General features: G+C 36.3%; 1 protein-coding gene across 8 annotated transcripts in view; it reads right to left on the bottom strand.

Moving 5' to 3' along the window:
* Positions 1–12,100, bottom strand: part of LOC117409251 (slit homolog 2 protein-like) — a 161,934-nt gene that overhangs the window by 58,889 nt on the left and 90,945 nt on the right. For all 8 annotated transcript variants that reach the window (XM_059006018.1, XM_059006028.1, XM_034014973.3 and 5 more), the window contains exon 5: positions 186–257. In XM_059006018.1, the coding sequence (XP_058862001.1) occupies positions 186–257 (72 nt within the window). The remainder of the gene's footprint in view (positions 1–185; positions 258–12,100) is intronic.

Genomic DNA, 12,100 nt, shown 5'->3' with positions numbered 1-12,100 from the left:
TGTATGAAAAATAGCCATGCAGTGATAATGGAAATAAAAGTCTTAAAATAAAGTACTCAGAGAGATTTGCATAACCAGAAAATGATTTAGATGAGCTATCTGCTCTGCCAGAACATACTCCCATATTTCTTTTCAAATGAACAAATTTAAAAACAGGTATTAAGCCAAAATCTAGAAATACTCACAGGTTTTTTATATCAACAGCACCTCTAAAAGCTTTTCTTGGAATGCCCTGAATCTGGTTTTCACTCAGATCTCTGTGGAAAAGCAAAAGGGAGAATGGTCAAAAATCATAAAGCTGCCGCGTACTGTCTTTTCAACGACAGTATTTAAACCAATTAAACATTGGTAAACCATTATGATAATAATACAGTTTTTATTAAAAATAAAATAAAATAAATGTTCATAAACTGTAGAAGATTGGGTGACACGCATATTTTTAAGTAATAGTGTAAAACGTCCCAGGTTTGTGATACTTTAAGGAGTACCAAAGAGAGGCAGCTCAGGTTATTTGAGTGCTCTGTGATGAATGTGCAATAAGAATGGAGCTGTTTGCTGTGATTTAATTTTCAAGGCACTTTAAGTAATCTGGAAAATAGAATATGACTGACTGTGTTGGCCCTAACAATAAATCCTATAGCTCCAAAATGAAATAGGAGCCTTCAGGTGTTGTTATAGCAACTTGATTTGAGCTAGAACATTGTGTTTATAACAAGGTATCGAAAAGAAAAAAAATAAATAAATAAGAATAAACAGGAACTAGGCCTATATATATATATATATATATACAGATAGATAGATAGATAGATAGATAGATAGATAGATAGATAGATATTGTGAGCGGTTCATTAACGGCTTTGAAATCTGGGAGTCATTTCAACAGATGTCAAACTTATTTTAAAATCTTTTCAGGTGTCAAAAGGGACCACACTGTAAAATGTAAAGAATGCATTACATAATCTCCAAATATATTTTAATTAAAATGAAACAAGACAGAATATGGGTGTAATGTGATGCTGTACTACACATGGTCAATAACTTGGAGTCCTGTGACAATTACACTATCAAACTACTGCCTGTCAGCTTCATTTTCATTACTGTACCATTGCCAGGATTGTTGCTACAACATTACTTGCAAATGTCCTTTCCTCTGACATACCCATAAGCTAGATATTATGTCTATGAAATAATTGTATACATTACATAAGGCATTTATTCTATTTAAGAAGATGCAGGCAAAACATAACAAACCAAAAAAAAGGTTAGCCAGGAGCTGTCAGAATTAAAATTGTATATATTAGAAAGGCATGTTTACAACAAAAGATACAGTTTAAAGTCATGTGGAAAACCCTGGGTTGCAGCCTGTTGCTTAAATATAAACCATTTTAAGCACCAAGAGTATAAGGAAGGAATCCAGAGCTCTATTCCATCAGTAGCAGCTGCCCAGCAGGAAACAGGCATTAGTTTGGATGTCAAGTCAATCTTTGTAAGGTTCATTCTAAACAAACCTAGAGAATTGTTTCACTGATGGACAGATCTGCTGAAGTTGCACCAGTCTAAATCTCATGAACAGCCAAAGCGCTTTTTAAAAACATTTCTTCAGCCTGCAGTCACTTTTGGATTTGATCGACTTATCCGACAATTCCATTCTTACCAGTAAATAATAAGAATCTGATTCAAAGAGCTCTGGAAACTTCCAGGTAACTATAGCCTTTGTGCATTCTTTCATCGTTGCTGTGTTAAACAAGGGTGTGCAATGCCCAAAAGCATTTGGCCATTGGCCAAGTAAACAAATATTTCATAGGAATAGTTTATGCTGCCACGTTTATCACCTGTACACTAAATTAAATTTTGTTTTGTTTTTTGGGTTGTAACTAGATCATTCCAGGGCAGGACTTTGTTTGTACCATAATTTAGAAAGTTGATATAAGCGTGAGTTTCATGTACCGCCTTCTTACCAAAACTCAATCTTATATAAGTCCTTAAATATCCGAAACAGTGGAGGGGATGTTTTCACTTTAATATTTCCCTTGTTGTTTGTATGATCCTATTACAGTGTTCTATTGTTCAGGCAAAGACGTACAGGTTTTCAATTTCTGAGTCATCCAGAATTCTGGCACTGAGGCAGTACATTTATTGCAATTCAGTTTGTGAATAATTATCTTCTTTGTTGTATATGTTTCGCTATGCTATTGTGTCCGACTTGAATTTGGGTGGCAAAGAAATTTAACTTCTCATCACCTTGTAATGCAATCTAGGTGTAACCTTGTTATCTTTAATCAGAAACATGATGTCTATGGAACTGAGTTTTATTCTTAGCTGGTGACTAATAAATCAAGTACATGAATTGATCCTATTGAAAAAAAAAAAAAAACATTATTTTACTTCATCATGACTTTCTCTCTAAATGAACAGATCATCATTGAATGTTGCCCTTAAACTGTACATTGTTTTATTGTAGTCACTGGTGGTCCAAAGTTGTCTTCAATATTACAGGTCTCCGTAATAATAGGGTATATCCTTCTGCTCACTGAGACAGTTTTTGATGGGTTTAAAATAGAGCATTTTAGAGCAAGCAAAGAATGTGTGCTTTTGATGTTTTATTGCTTTTTGATATTCACACATGTTTTGGTAGATTAGAAAGCTTGCAAAGTTTCAGGCAGGAAGTCTACAGCACAAGTGCCTGCTACATTCATTAGTTAATCTGCAAGGCTATTTAACCTGTACGGTGAATACATACACCCTTTTCGCAAACACAGTCTTGTCGTGCTTTTGAATTTACCATTTGTTGTAGGCAGCAACTGCCTGGGGCTGTGGGACATCAAGGTACCGTTTGTCCTTTTCAGACCAATGAAGGCAACTGACCTGCGGCTCAGTTGAACCACAAGTAGAAGCAGAAGCATCTCCTTATCATACCAGCAGTTTGTTGTTTTTAGGAAGTCTGTTTCTCACTAAGGTTCCAGTGCAGAACAGCCCCTTCTGCGAGCTTCAGAGACGTGAAGAATCTGTCAAAGTACACACAAGCGCCCTTTTCCAGCTGCTCTGTTAAACATGCTACAACAGCTTGTCCTTGGGTTAGTTTTTTTTGGTCCCCTGTAGCATTCCCTAACATTGCAAGCAGGTTGTCTATCCTCTGGTACAGCTCAAAGTCCAGCACTATACCATTGGCTGCAGCTAACACAATTCAAGATCCCCTCAGGATTTGTTTTTCAGATTTCTCTAAATGTCACACAGCCAATTATTCAAGAACAATTCAAATAGTAATTTGCCCAAGACATTCAATTTCAGAATTCGCATTATTGTTCTAACCACAGGCTAGACTAACTTACCAGAAGGGAATTACTTCACTTAAGTTTTATAAAGAGACATCTCTACCCGTTTTTACAAAAGCTGCTCGTCCCCTTAGAATCTATTATACTTGCTTCTCTAATGTAATGCTTCCAACCCCTGAGAAACGGGATGTTCTATCACTTACTCACCCACCAATCATCCAGATCAACAAACCATCTCAACGGATCCAATAGAAAATCTATTCTAATTTGGAAATGGCGCTGCAGGACATTCTAAGATCTACTCTAACCATCTTCCAAACCACCCATCACAAAGGAGTCCTGGAGTTCTGTCAACATTATGCACTCCAGATTCTTCTCCCCATTCAAGGATGTCTTTCTAGAAACTATGTCGTCTCTGCTACTGCGGGTTCCTCCAGCAGGGCAAAATCTCCACTGAAACCTGTTACTTGATCCAGTATCGGACCTCTGCATAGGGGACCTTAAACTTGAGTTTCAGGTCATGTAGTCTGTACATTTTAAAGCACGTAAAAATATTGTACTAATCGTATTAATTGCTCTTTCTGCTTCTAGCTGCCTGTCGATGCGAGCTGCTGCAGTTCGCATGCTCCTTGAACTTCGGTCTCGGGTGACGTATTCCATGCATTTGGAGCATGTAGAGTGTTGTGCGGTTTGCGTTTGGCCTTTTCTGCTCTCTCTGGCTGCCTGACAGGGTCCTGCTGCAGTAAGTAAATTTGATAAATTAAAAGGAGAAACTCTTCACATTGCTCGCACCGATTCTGTTTTTTTTTCTGTCCCCACGCTTCCATGCTGAGATATCTGGCCTCCAGACCCCAGGCCACACCTCGGGACCTGCTGTTTCTATTTGGATCAGTTTGCTTCAAAAGAGAAGGTAGCATCTCCTTTGAGGATGTCTTTGTCTTGGGTAATTTTATTTCTGTGCTTCATTAATGCTGTTCTCCTGAGAGAAGATGATAACAGTAGTTTTGCCTTTGTTAGCAGTCTGATAACTTAATTAAGGTTAGATCTTCATTCCTATAACGTTATTTATTTTACTGCAATGATCACTGAACTATCCTCTACATAGAATATATTTTGAACTATTTTGCTTATACCAGGTAGGTTGTATGGATTCAGAGGTTGAAATTTGCCATCAGCACAAACTACATTCAATTATGATCAATTTGTTGTCGAACAGAAGAGCAGTGATCGGATTATTCCACATCTGACACATTTATCCTTCTACTTCAAACACTGAGAGTTGATGTCAATATTTGTGATAATGATTAATTCCTTGTTTACGTGCCCAAATAAACTGATACAAGTAAAACTAAGGATGAAACATTCATACAACAAAGAGCAAATTCAATAATGTGCCTGTACAATGCATTTAATCAATAAAGCAAAATAAAGTTCCCTTTTTAGAAAACAGAATCTTAATTTAGATATTCAGAAATGAATTGCTTTCATTTGAAATGATTTATTACAGGATAAACAAGTCTAAAAAATGTATTTTGTTCAAAAAGTCAACAAAGTAACATCTTTTGTACTGGATGTCATCAAGGTCATACTGTCTTACAACAGCACTCATGAGGAAAATAGATCCCTGAATTACACTATCAAGCCAATCCTTGGTTGAAGAAACAAACCTCAAATCTCTTTTTTGTTGTAAGCCAGGATGTTGTACTGAGGTTCCTAATGCAGCCGCTGTCCTCTGAACTGTGGAACAATTCATCTTTTTAAGATGGCAGTCTGCTTGTAAATGTAATTACTGATCATTTTATTTTCCTCCAAGGTAACGTCCCTTGGACTGAGATCAGCAAGAATATAAATCTGTACTGCCATCGACTCATTTCATAAGAACCAATGATGAGTTCAGATTCTTGAAGAGCAATAGGAAAATGGCTGCAAAGAATTAAACAAGGTAAAAGAAAATGTATCCAAACAGCTGGGTAGACAGAAAACAAATCAGGTTGTGCAATACAATTGTATTAAAAGGGAAATAAAAATGGAAATTAAACCTACAAAAATATATAGAGAGAGGTGTGCACTGTTAGAGAAATGAATATAGTAATTTCCCAAATGGTAATCTGAGAAATACCTCCCCTGACTGATCAAAGCTGTTTCATGTCAGCAGTGTGCAACTTCACAAAGTCATCTGGTATGTATTAACATAAATATTTTCCTATTGATCGCAGAACAGGGAGCATGTTCCCAAGTAAGCATTACATTATAGGATTGTTAAATTCTACGTTCTATGTGATTAAGTGAACTGGCTCAGAGGTACTGTTTATAAATAAATAATGTTGTGTCTGTATGGAAAGGTCAATGAACATTTTAAAACAGCATGTAACATAAAAACAATAAAATCCAAAACATAGATCATCAAACATCTATAACTAACATCTATAACTAAACATCTAAAAAAAGAAAAGTAGGAGTTATTTGGCGTTGCACAATGTAATACAGCCCATGTTAACTGGAAAACTTACAGTATGTTACTAGTATCTGAACAGCATCAGCTCCTCTCCACATAGATATAATCATCCAGTTACACTTGATAGTACAAATGCTAACAACCTCAAACTTCAATCTCACTGTGAGAGTCAATCTATCGACCACAAAATCAACAAGGCCCAATATAGCCTGACAACAGTAAAGAATCAATTTTTCACAAAAAGCCTGTCTATGCTGCCAATACATAAACATTATTTCAAAAGGATATCAATCATAGTGTGATACTTCTTTTATACAGCATATAAAAATGCATATGTAATAACCGTAAGCACCAAAACTTTTGCAATGTTAATATACAACAAACTGCATATAAAATACACACAATTAATCTCATTATAATTGTGTTACTGGGAAATGATCTTAAATTCCTGCATTCATTGGTTGTAAATAAAAAAATCTATAATTCATTCCGTTTCCTGCTTAACTTCTCTTTCATTTTGCTGGACTAATTAAAACATGCGCTGAAAGGCCTAGTTTAGAGACAAGGAAGTGGCCATTACAAAGTTGCAATTCATGAAACGTCTTTTAAAGGAAAGGACCACTTTGAACCTTGAAGAAAAAACTGTTCTAATAAAAGAGCCCTCCAGAAATCAAAGAGACAAAGACTTATTACGTTTCCACAGTAAAGTAGTCCATGTTATACAGCATTAGATTGAACAGCATTGATGGCAGGTTGTTACGTGTTTTTAACGAAAGCATAGACCCCCGATGGCAGGGGAGATATGAACACAGCTGTAGAGCCTGCACTCTTAACCTGTGAACTGCAGTTGGCTTTAAAGAAGAAACAAACCCTTAGCAGAGTCTATTGAGATGTATCAAAGGGGTGTGCTCAACAGCTGAGTTTAACTGAGAAAAACTCACATCTGTGAGGACATGCACGATTTTGACAGCTTTCAGTCACAATAAAGCAAACACTTTATATAGGATGTGCCAAATATATTTATTTCTTTAACAATGTAGTTTTCTCTGAAAATGCAATTATGGCTACCCAAAGTGGTGTGCTATTATGTGCCACATTGACTGAGACTGATAGGAAGCACCTTTGACTGTCTCAGTCTGAGATTGTATGTGGTTTATTAGGGATGGAGTTTTTACAGGAAGTAAATTACTACCTGTCAATTGTTGTGACATCCCCCCTACAGATACTACTTTTATTAGCTGGTATCATCTCCTCCTGTCATGTTTAACAAGACAAGCTCTTAATATACAGAAACTAAATGCATTTTCATTCCTGCCACTGAAGCTCATCCCTGCAATTTATATTTCCCACACGTCTTTACATGCTTAAGATCCACTGCATCTGGCACCTGCAATGAAGGGACGCATAACCTAATCAGCTGCATGTGCAATGCTTTATTAGTCAGCCTACTAAAACACATTGCTTTTTTGTATTTGCATTTGCATACAGTACAGTATAATTTGAAGTCTGCTTCCCAGGGTATACAGCTGTTTGCAGGGTTGTCTGAACCTCAGTACATATTGTTTTCAGAATCCAACATCTTTTCTGTATAGTTTACATGACTGCCAATATTTCTTGATGGTGTCGGCCAGTGGTTTAATATATTTAAGAGATAATAAAACAAGCCAAATGGTGTATGTATTTTGTCAAATGTTGCTATTTAATGTATTTATTTTCACACAACCAGTATATTGCCATTAAGACAGCACAATATATTGGTTTCAATTATGGAGTTCTAAACTTACAGTTTAGGTATGTATGTGTAAACCAGTTTATGTACTGTCTGATACAGACTGTTGTCATGCTGGAAGAGGTGTGGACCAGCTAACATGTCAAAGATATTTATGTATAACAAAACTTTTATGCAGCCTTTACCATTGTGACTAGTTCAAGGCTAAGCAGAACACACCTCAAACCTTCTGCTGCTTATTGGTTTTAGCACTTTCTGATAAATATTTATATTGTTATAGATATTCATATTCACCTGTTCACGGAATGGTCAACTTTAGTTATTTTAATATTTTCATAACCCATCTAGGTCAATTGAATAGACCCCATTGTATTCTAAGTGTAAATGTATATGATGAAGAGTTGGGAAGAAGATACTAGAATATGTGCAGTATATACTAGAGCGGCATCATTGCATATTAAGATTTTCTTCAGGCATTACAACTATTCTGCCACTCTACAAATCCATCGTACCACAAATGTTATTGTTAAAACTGTTTTTTCCCTCAACGTATGATTGGAAGTACTAAGAAACTCCAGCAGTATCAACCACCCAGTAGACCTTTAAATAACAAGAGGGTTAAAAGTTAATACTATTATAAATCACCTGAGAACTAAGCTGGCTTATATGATTGTTTTAATACTTTGTGATGTACCAGCTGCATCACTGAACCATATGGCTGTATTTCGAATTCTCAAAGAAATGTGTGCTCCTTGTACTTTATATTACAGTAAATTATTTCACAAGAAAAATATCTACCATCTGCACAAATGGGCCAAACATTGATTTAAAGGCTGCAACACAAGCACAGTTGATGTATATTAATCAGATGGTCCACTCTACTTATACTCAGAGCTATATATCTTCCTTGAAAGAGTGACACATGGCCCCCACATGGACCGTAGATAACACAACCTCGCCAGGCCTATGTGCAAGCTGCAGCTCTAGGGAGATCTTATCTCATGATGGACAGCAAAAAGCATTAATTTATGGTTGTTCTTAGAAATACTGTATTGTTTAATGTTGATTTTTCAACCTTCTACTGGCAAATTCCTGAAAAGGCTTTCATGATGCTCTGAAGGCACAATAATGAAATGAAAAAGAAAAACACACTTTGTCACTGTGCAATGACAGGATGACAAACTTCAATATTCATTACAATCAACAAAGCCACATTTCTTCCATCAGGGGTAAATACCATTTTAAAAAAGCATGTCTAATGTACTCAGTTTGGTTAGCACTGCAAGTTTTTTTTTTTTTGTTTTTTTTTATCATAATCACTCAGTGTTTATAATGTAAAATCATATATCAACATTTGAAAAATAATTACATTTCTCAACATGAAATCTACCCCATTAGGATATGTATTTTTATTTCTACTTTTACCCTGTAATTACTGTATTAACTTTATATTAATATTGGTATTCTGCATTTGCAGAATTCTTCATATAACCATTAAATTAAATTAAATTAAATTAAATTATTCAGACACTCTCAGCTTTCAGATTCAGAAAGCTGTACATATTTTCTTTTAGCAATGCTTCCATTGCAAAACAGCCCTAAGTATGTAAACACAGACGCAAGCTTTCAGTAAAAATTTAGCTAATAGAATCAGGAGGTTCAGAAGAACTTCTGACTCCCGTTAGAATACAAACATCTTAATCTCTCTCTATACTTTGTCTACAATGTAGGACTGGTATTTAGTTACAGATGTTGTGATCCATAGTGATATAGTGGAGCACATTGTGGTGGTGATACTAATCTTACAAATGCAAGATTTATTTTGTTGTTTGTTATTTTATGTTTGTGGATTTAAAAATAAATAAATAAATTACGTGTATAAGTAAGGATACACTTTTTGCAATCAGATAGGACTGGCGTTATTTACAGATATGATCAAAGTAATTTACATAGATGCAGGATTTATAGTACTGCTGCTGCCTTTGTGCATTGAAATATATATATAAAAAAAAACCTGCAATAAAATAATAAAATAAAAACTAGCACATTTTTACCAGCTCAGCAACACTTCCTCCTCTTTAGCCACTGAAACTATGTTCTCTTCCCTGGTTTCTGAAGAGTTCCTCTGTAGTCTGACCTCCCCAAACCCCAAGCACTCTACTTAAATGGAGAAGCCGTTTCAGCAGAGCTGTTGGACAGTTCATTAGAGCAGCCCCTGCTGTGTCTTCCGCCTGAACGTGGAGGAGCGTGGTCACTATACCTCCTGGGCTAGGGCGGCATGCTTCTTAACAATTTGTGTCAGCTTTGATCAAGATGGTGGCTTTATAGGAGTTTTAGAGACAGGGAAATATGGGCAGGAACTATGAAGTGCTTCCTGCTGCTCCTTTGGAAGTGAAAGTCTTGCCACACACACATTCACACAATATACTACTGTTTACAGATTTCCACCTAAATGACTTGTAAAGAAAGACATAAACCTCGAGAAACCCGTTACATCTGTAAGCATGTATATAACATAATAAAGAAACAAATGCAATACAGCACTTGTGCATCTTTTTTTAATAAGATGCATACCCCTGGAAATCTAGAATTCATTTTGTAGCAGGTTGATGAAACCTAAAAGAATTACACTCCTGGATGGTGTATTACATGGAGATTTTTGTGTTTTTTCTGCAGCAGGTCACCATCTGCATACAAATATGCATGCAAATAGGGATTAACCCAGAGCCTTAGCCTAACTTTTGTCTAACCTTTACATAAGAACACCTGAACCATGTGAAAATATTCAGACACAAGAGGTTTATGAACTGTGCTTCATTTTTGGTGTAATTCTAGCTGTTTCCAAAATGTTTTAATTAAAACATGTAGACAAACTATATAAAACTACCACATTTTAAGTGAACCGGTCTATTACGTCTCTGTTTTTTATAACTCCAGCTATACATTTTGGGTAACTTCATCACATAATTTGCCAGACCTGCTGCCTTGCATTTAATTTCCTATTTAATTCCTGAGCAAGTGACTGACAGAAAGTCTGGAGCTAAATGAATGCTCTTTGCTGTACAAAGTACCTAACATTCACATTTTTTTTTTGCACCTCCGGTGGCCCAAGCGAAAGAGTCAAGCTGTCTGTGGTAAAGAACTTATACTCTTAGAGTTTTTCACAAGTTCAGTGTTGATGAAGCCCCCGTTTGAAAGACCTTACCTCATTTCCCAGACATTTTCTGACCTCTTTTGTCTATCTTTTTTCTCAGAAAGATTTCCCCCTGTTATATTGAGGGCTAAGAAGTAAACTAATTATCTTGTTCAAATCCCTTTGTGCCACCCCTAATCCTATTAGTTATAAGAATGTGTGAATGGCGATTGTCCAGCTGAAAAATACCGAGTGGCACGATCCAGAAGGAGTCCCTTCAAGTTGATTCATTTGACAAGGGACTGGAGTAGACACCCAAAGTTACATTTCTTTGCACTAAAGGGGGTAAAAAGAATTACAAACACAAAAAAGAAGAGACAATGCTGAGTATATTAACAGTCTCCTGAAGGCTTTTACAACTAGTCAAGTGCTACCAGCACAGTTAAAAAGAAGTATAGTGAACTCTTTACTTTCAGACAGACCTTGCTGAACTTTCACCTCACTGCTGCCGTTAAACGCTCATTCTCTCTCTCTAAGGAGTGGCATTTTAATAAGGACAGGCAGCCATGTTACAATGTGTCAGTGATACCACAAAGTTCAGGAAATGAGTAAACTTCAACTCAAACCTTTTTTTTTTGTTTAGCAGGCCCTTTGGGTCTATTTTCTTTTAATCACTCAAGTCTTATAAAAATAAAATAAAAAGCCCCTCTCGCTGGCTGCTGACGATGCCACGTCTGTTGCAGCCCAGAGCAGAGAGAACTTTAATGACATTTCCCATTTTGTTCACACTGGGGATGGAGCCAGACTGCACTGAAAATTCCTGCTGTCATAGAGGGTGTTAAGAAGCATGAAATTCATCTGACTTCCATAAAAGACCAGCCCTGTGCCTCCATTCAGCCTTTTGCTGTGCTGGCTGCTCTGGGGACAGTGCATCTCTCTTCCAAAAACAAATATTTGCTTTAGTCTTGGATGGCTGGTGTTTCCTGGGAACACCCTTTTTTATACCTTTTTTTTCCCTCTTCTGATTGTCAAACCAGCCAACTTTATCTACAACTGCCACCCCTGGGTTCTTCCAAATAGAGACCTGACTTCAATTTTAATGCACACTATTTTATGATTGAATGCTTTTTACTGTGCATACTGATACCCTTTCACTTCAGTTTAAATGCCACCTAATTGGTTTCCATGGAAACTAATTCCCTCGAACTCTTAGGAAACAATGCACAAGTTTCCTTCATATCTTTTCTCAGCATACTTGCCATGTCCATAAACCCATTTATATTCATAACATGTGAAGTGTCCATTAAAATGTCTGTTTATTGACATTACATAGCGTTTGACCGCACATATTGGCACTTCTAAGCGACTGCAAATCTACGCCATTAAAACATTAATGTATTAGATTTTTTACCTTGCGGTTTATGAAACTACCAAATCTACCTCCCTTTTCAGCATTTTTTTAATCAATTATGTCCCGGTTGTTAATGCCTTTGGGAATTAATAATATTCGC

This window comes from Acipenser ruthenus, chromosome 2 (assembly GCF_902713425.1).
Source record: "Acipenser ruthenus chromosome 2, fAciRut3.2 maternal haplotype, whole genome shotgun sequence".
Classification (NCBI taxonomy): domain Eukaryota; kingdom Metazoa; phylum Chordata; class Actinopteri; order Acipenseriformes; family Acipenseridae; genus Acipenser; species Acipenser ruthenus.
The sequence above is the reverse complement of the archived record's forward strand: the minus strand, read 5'-3'. Positions and strand labels throughout refer to the sequence as shown.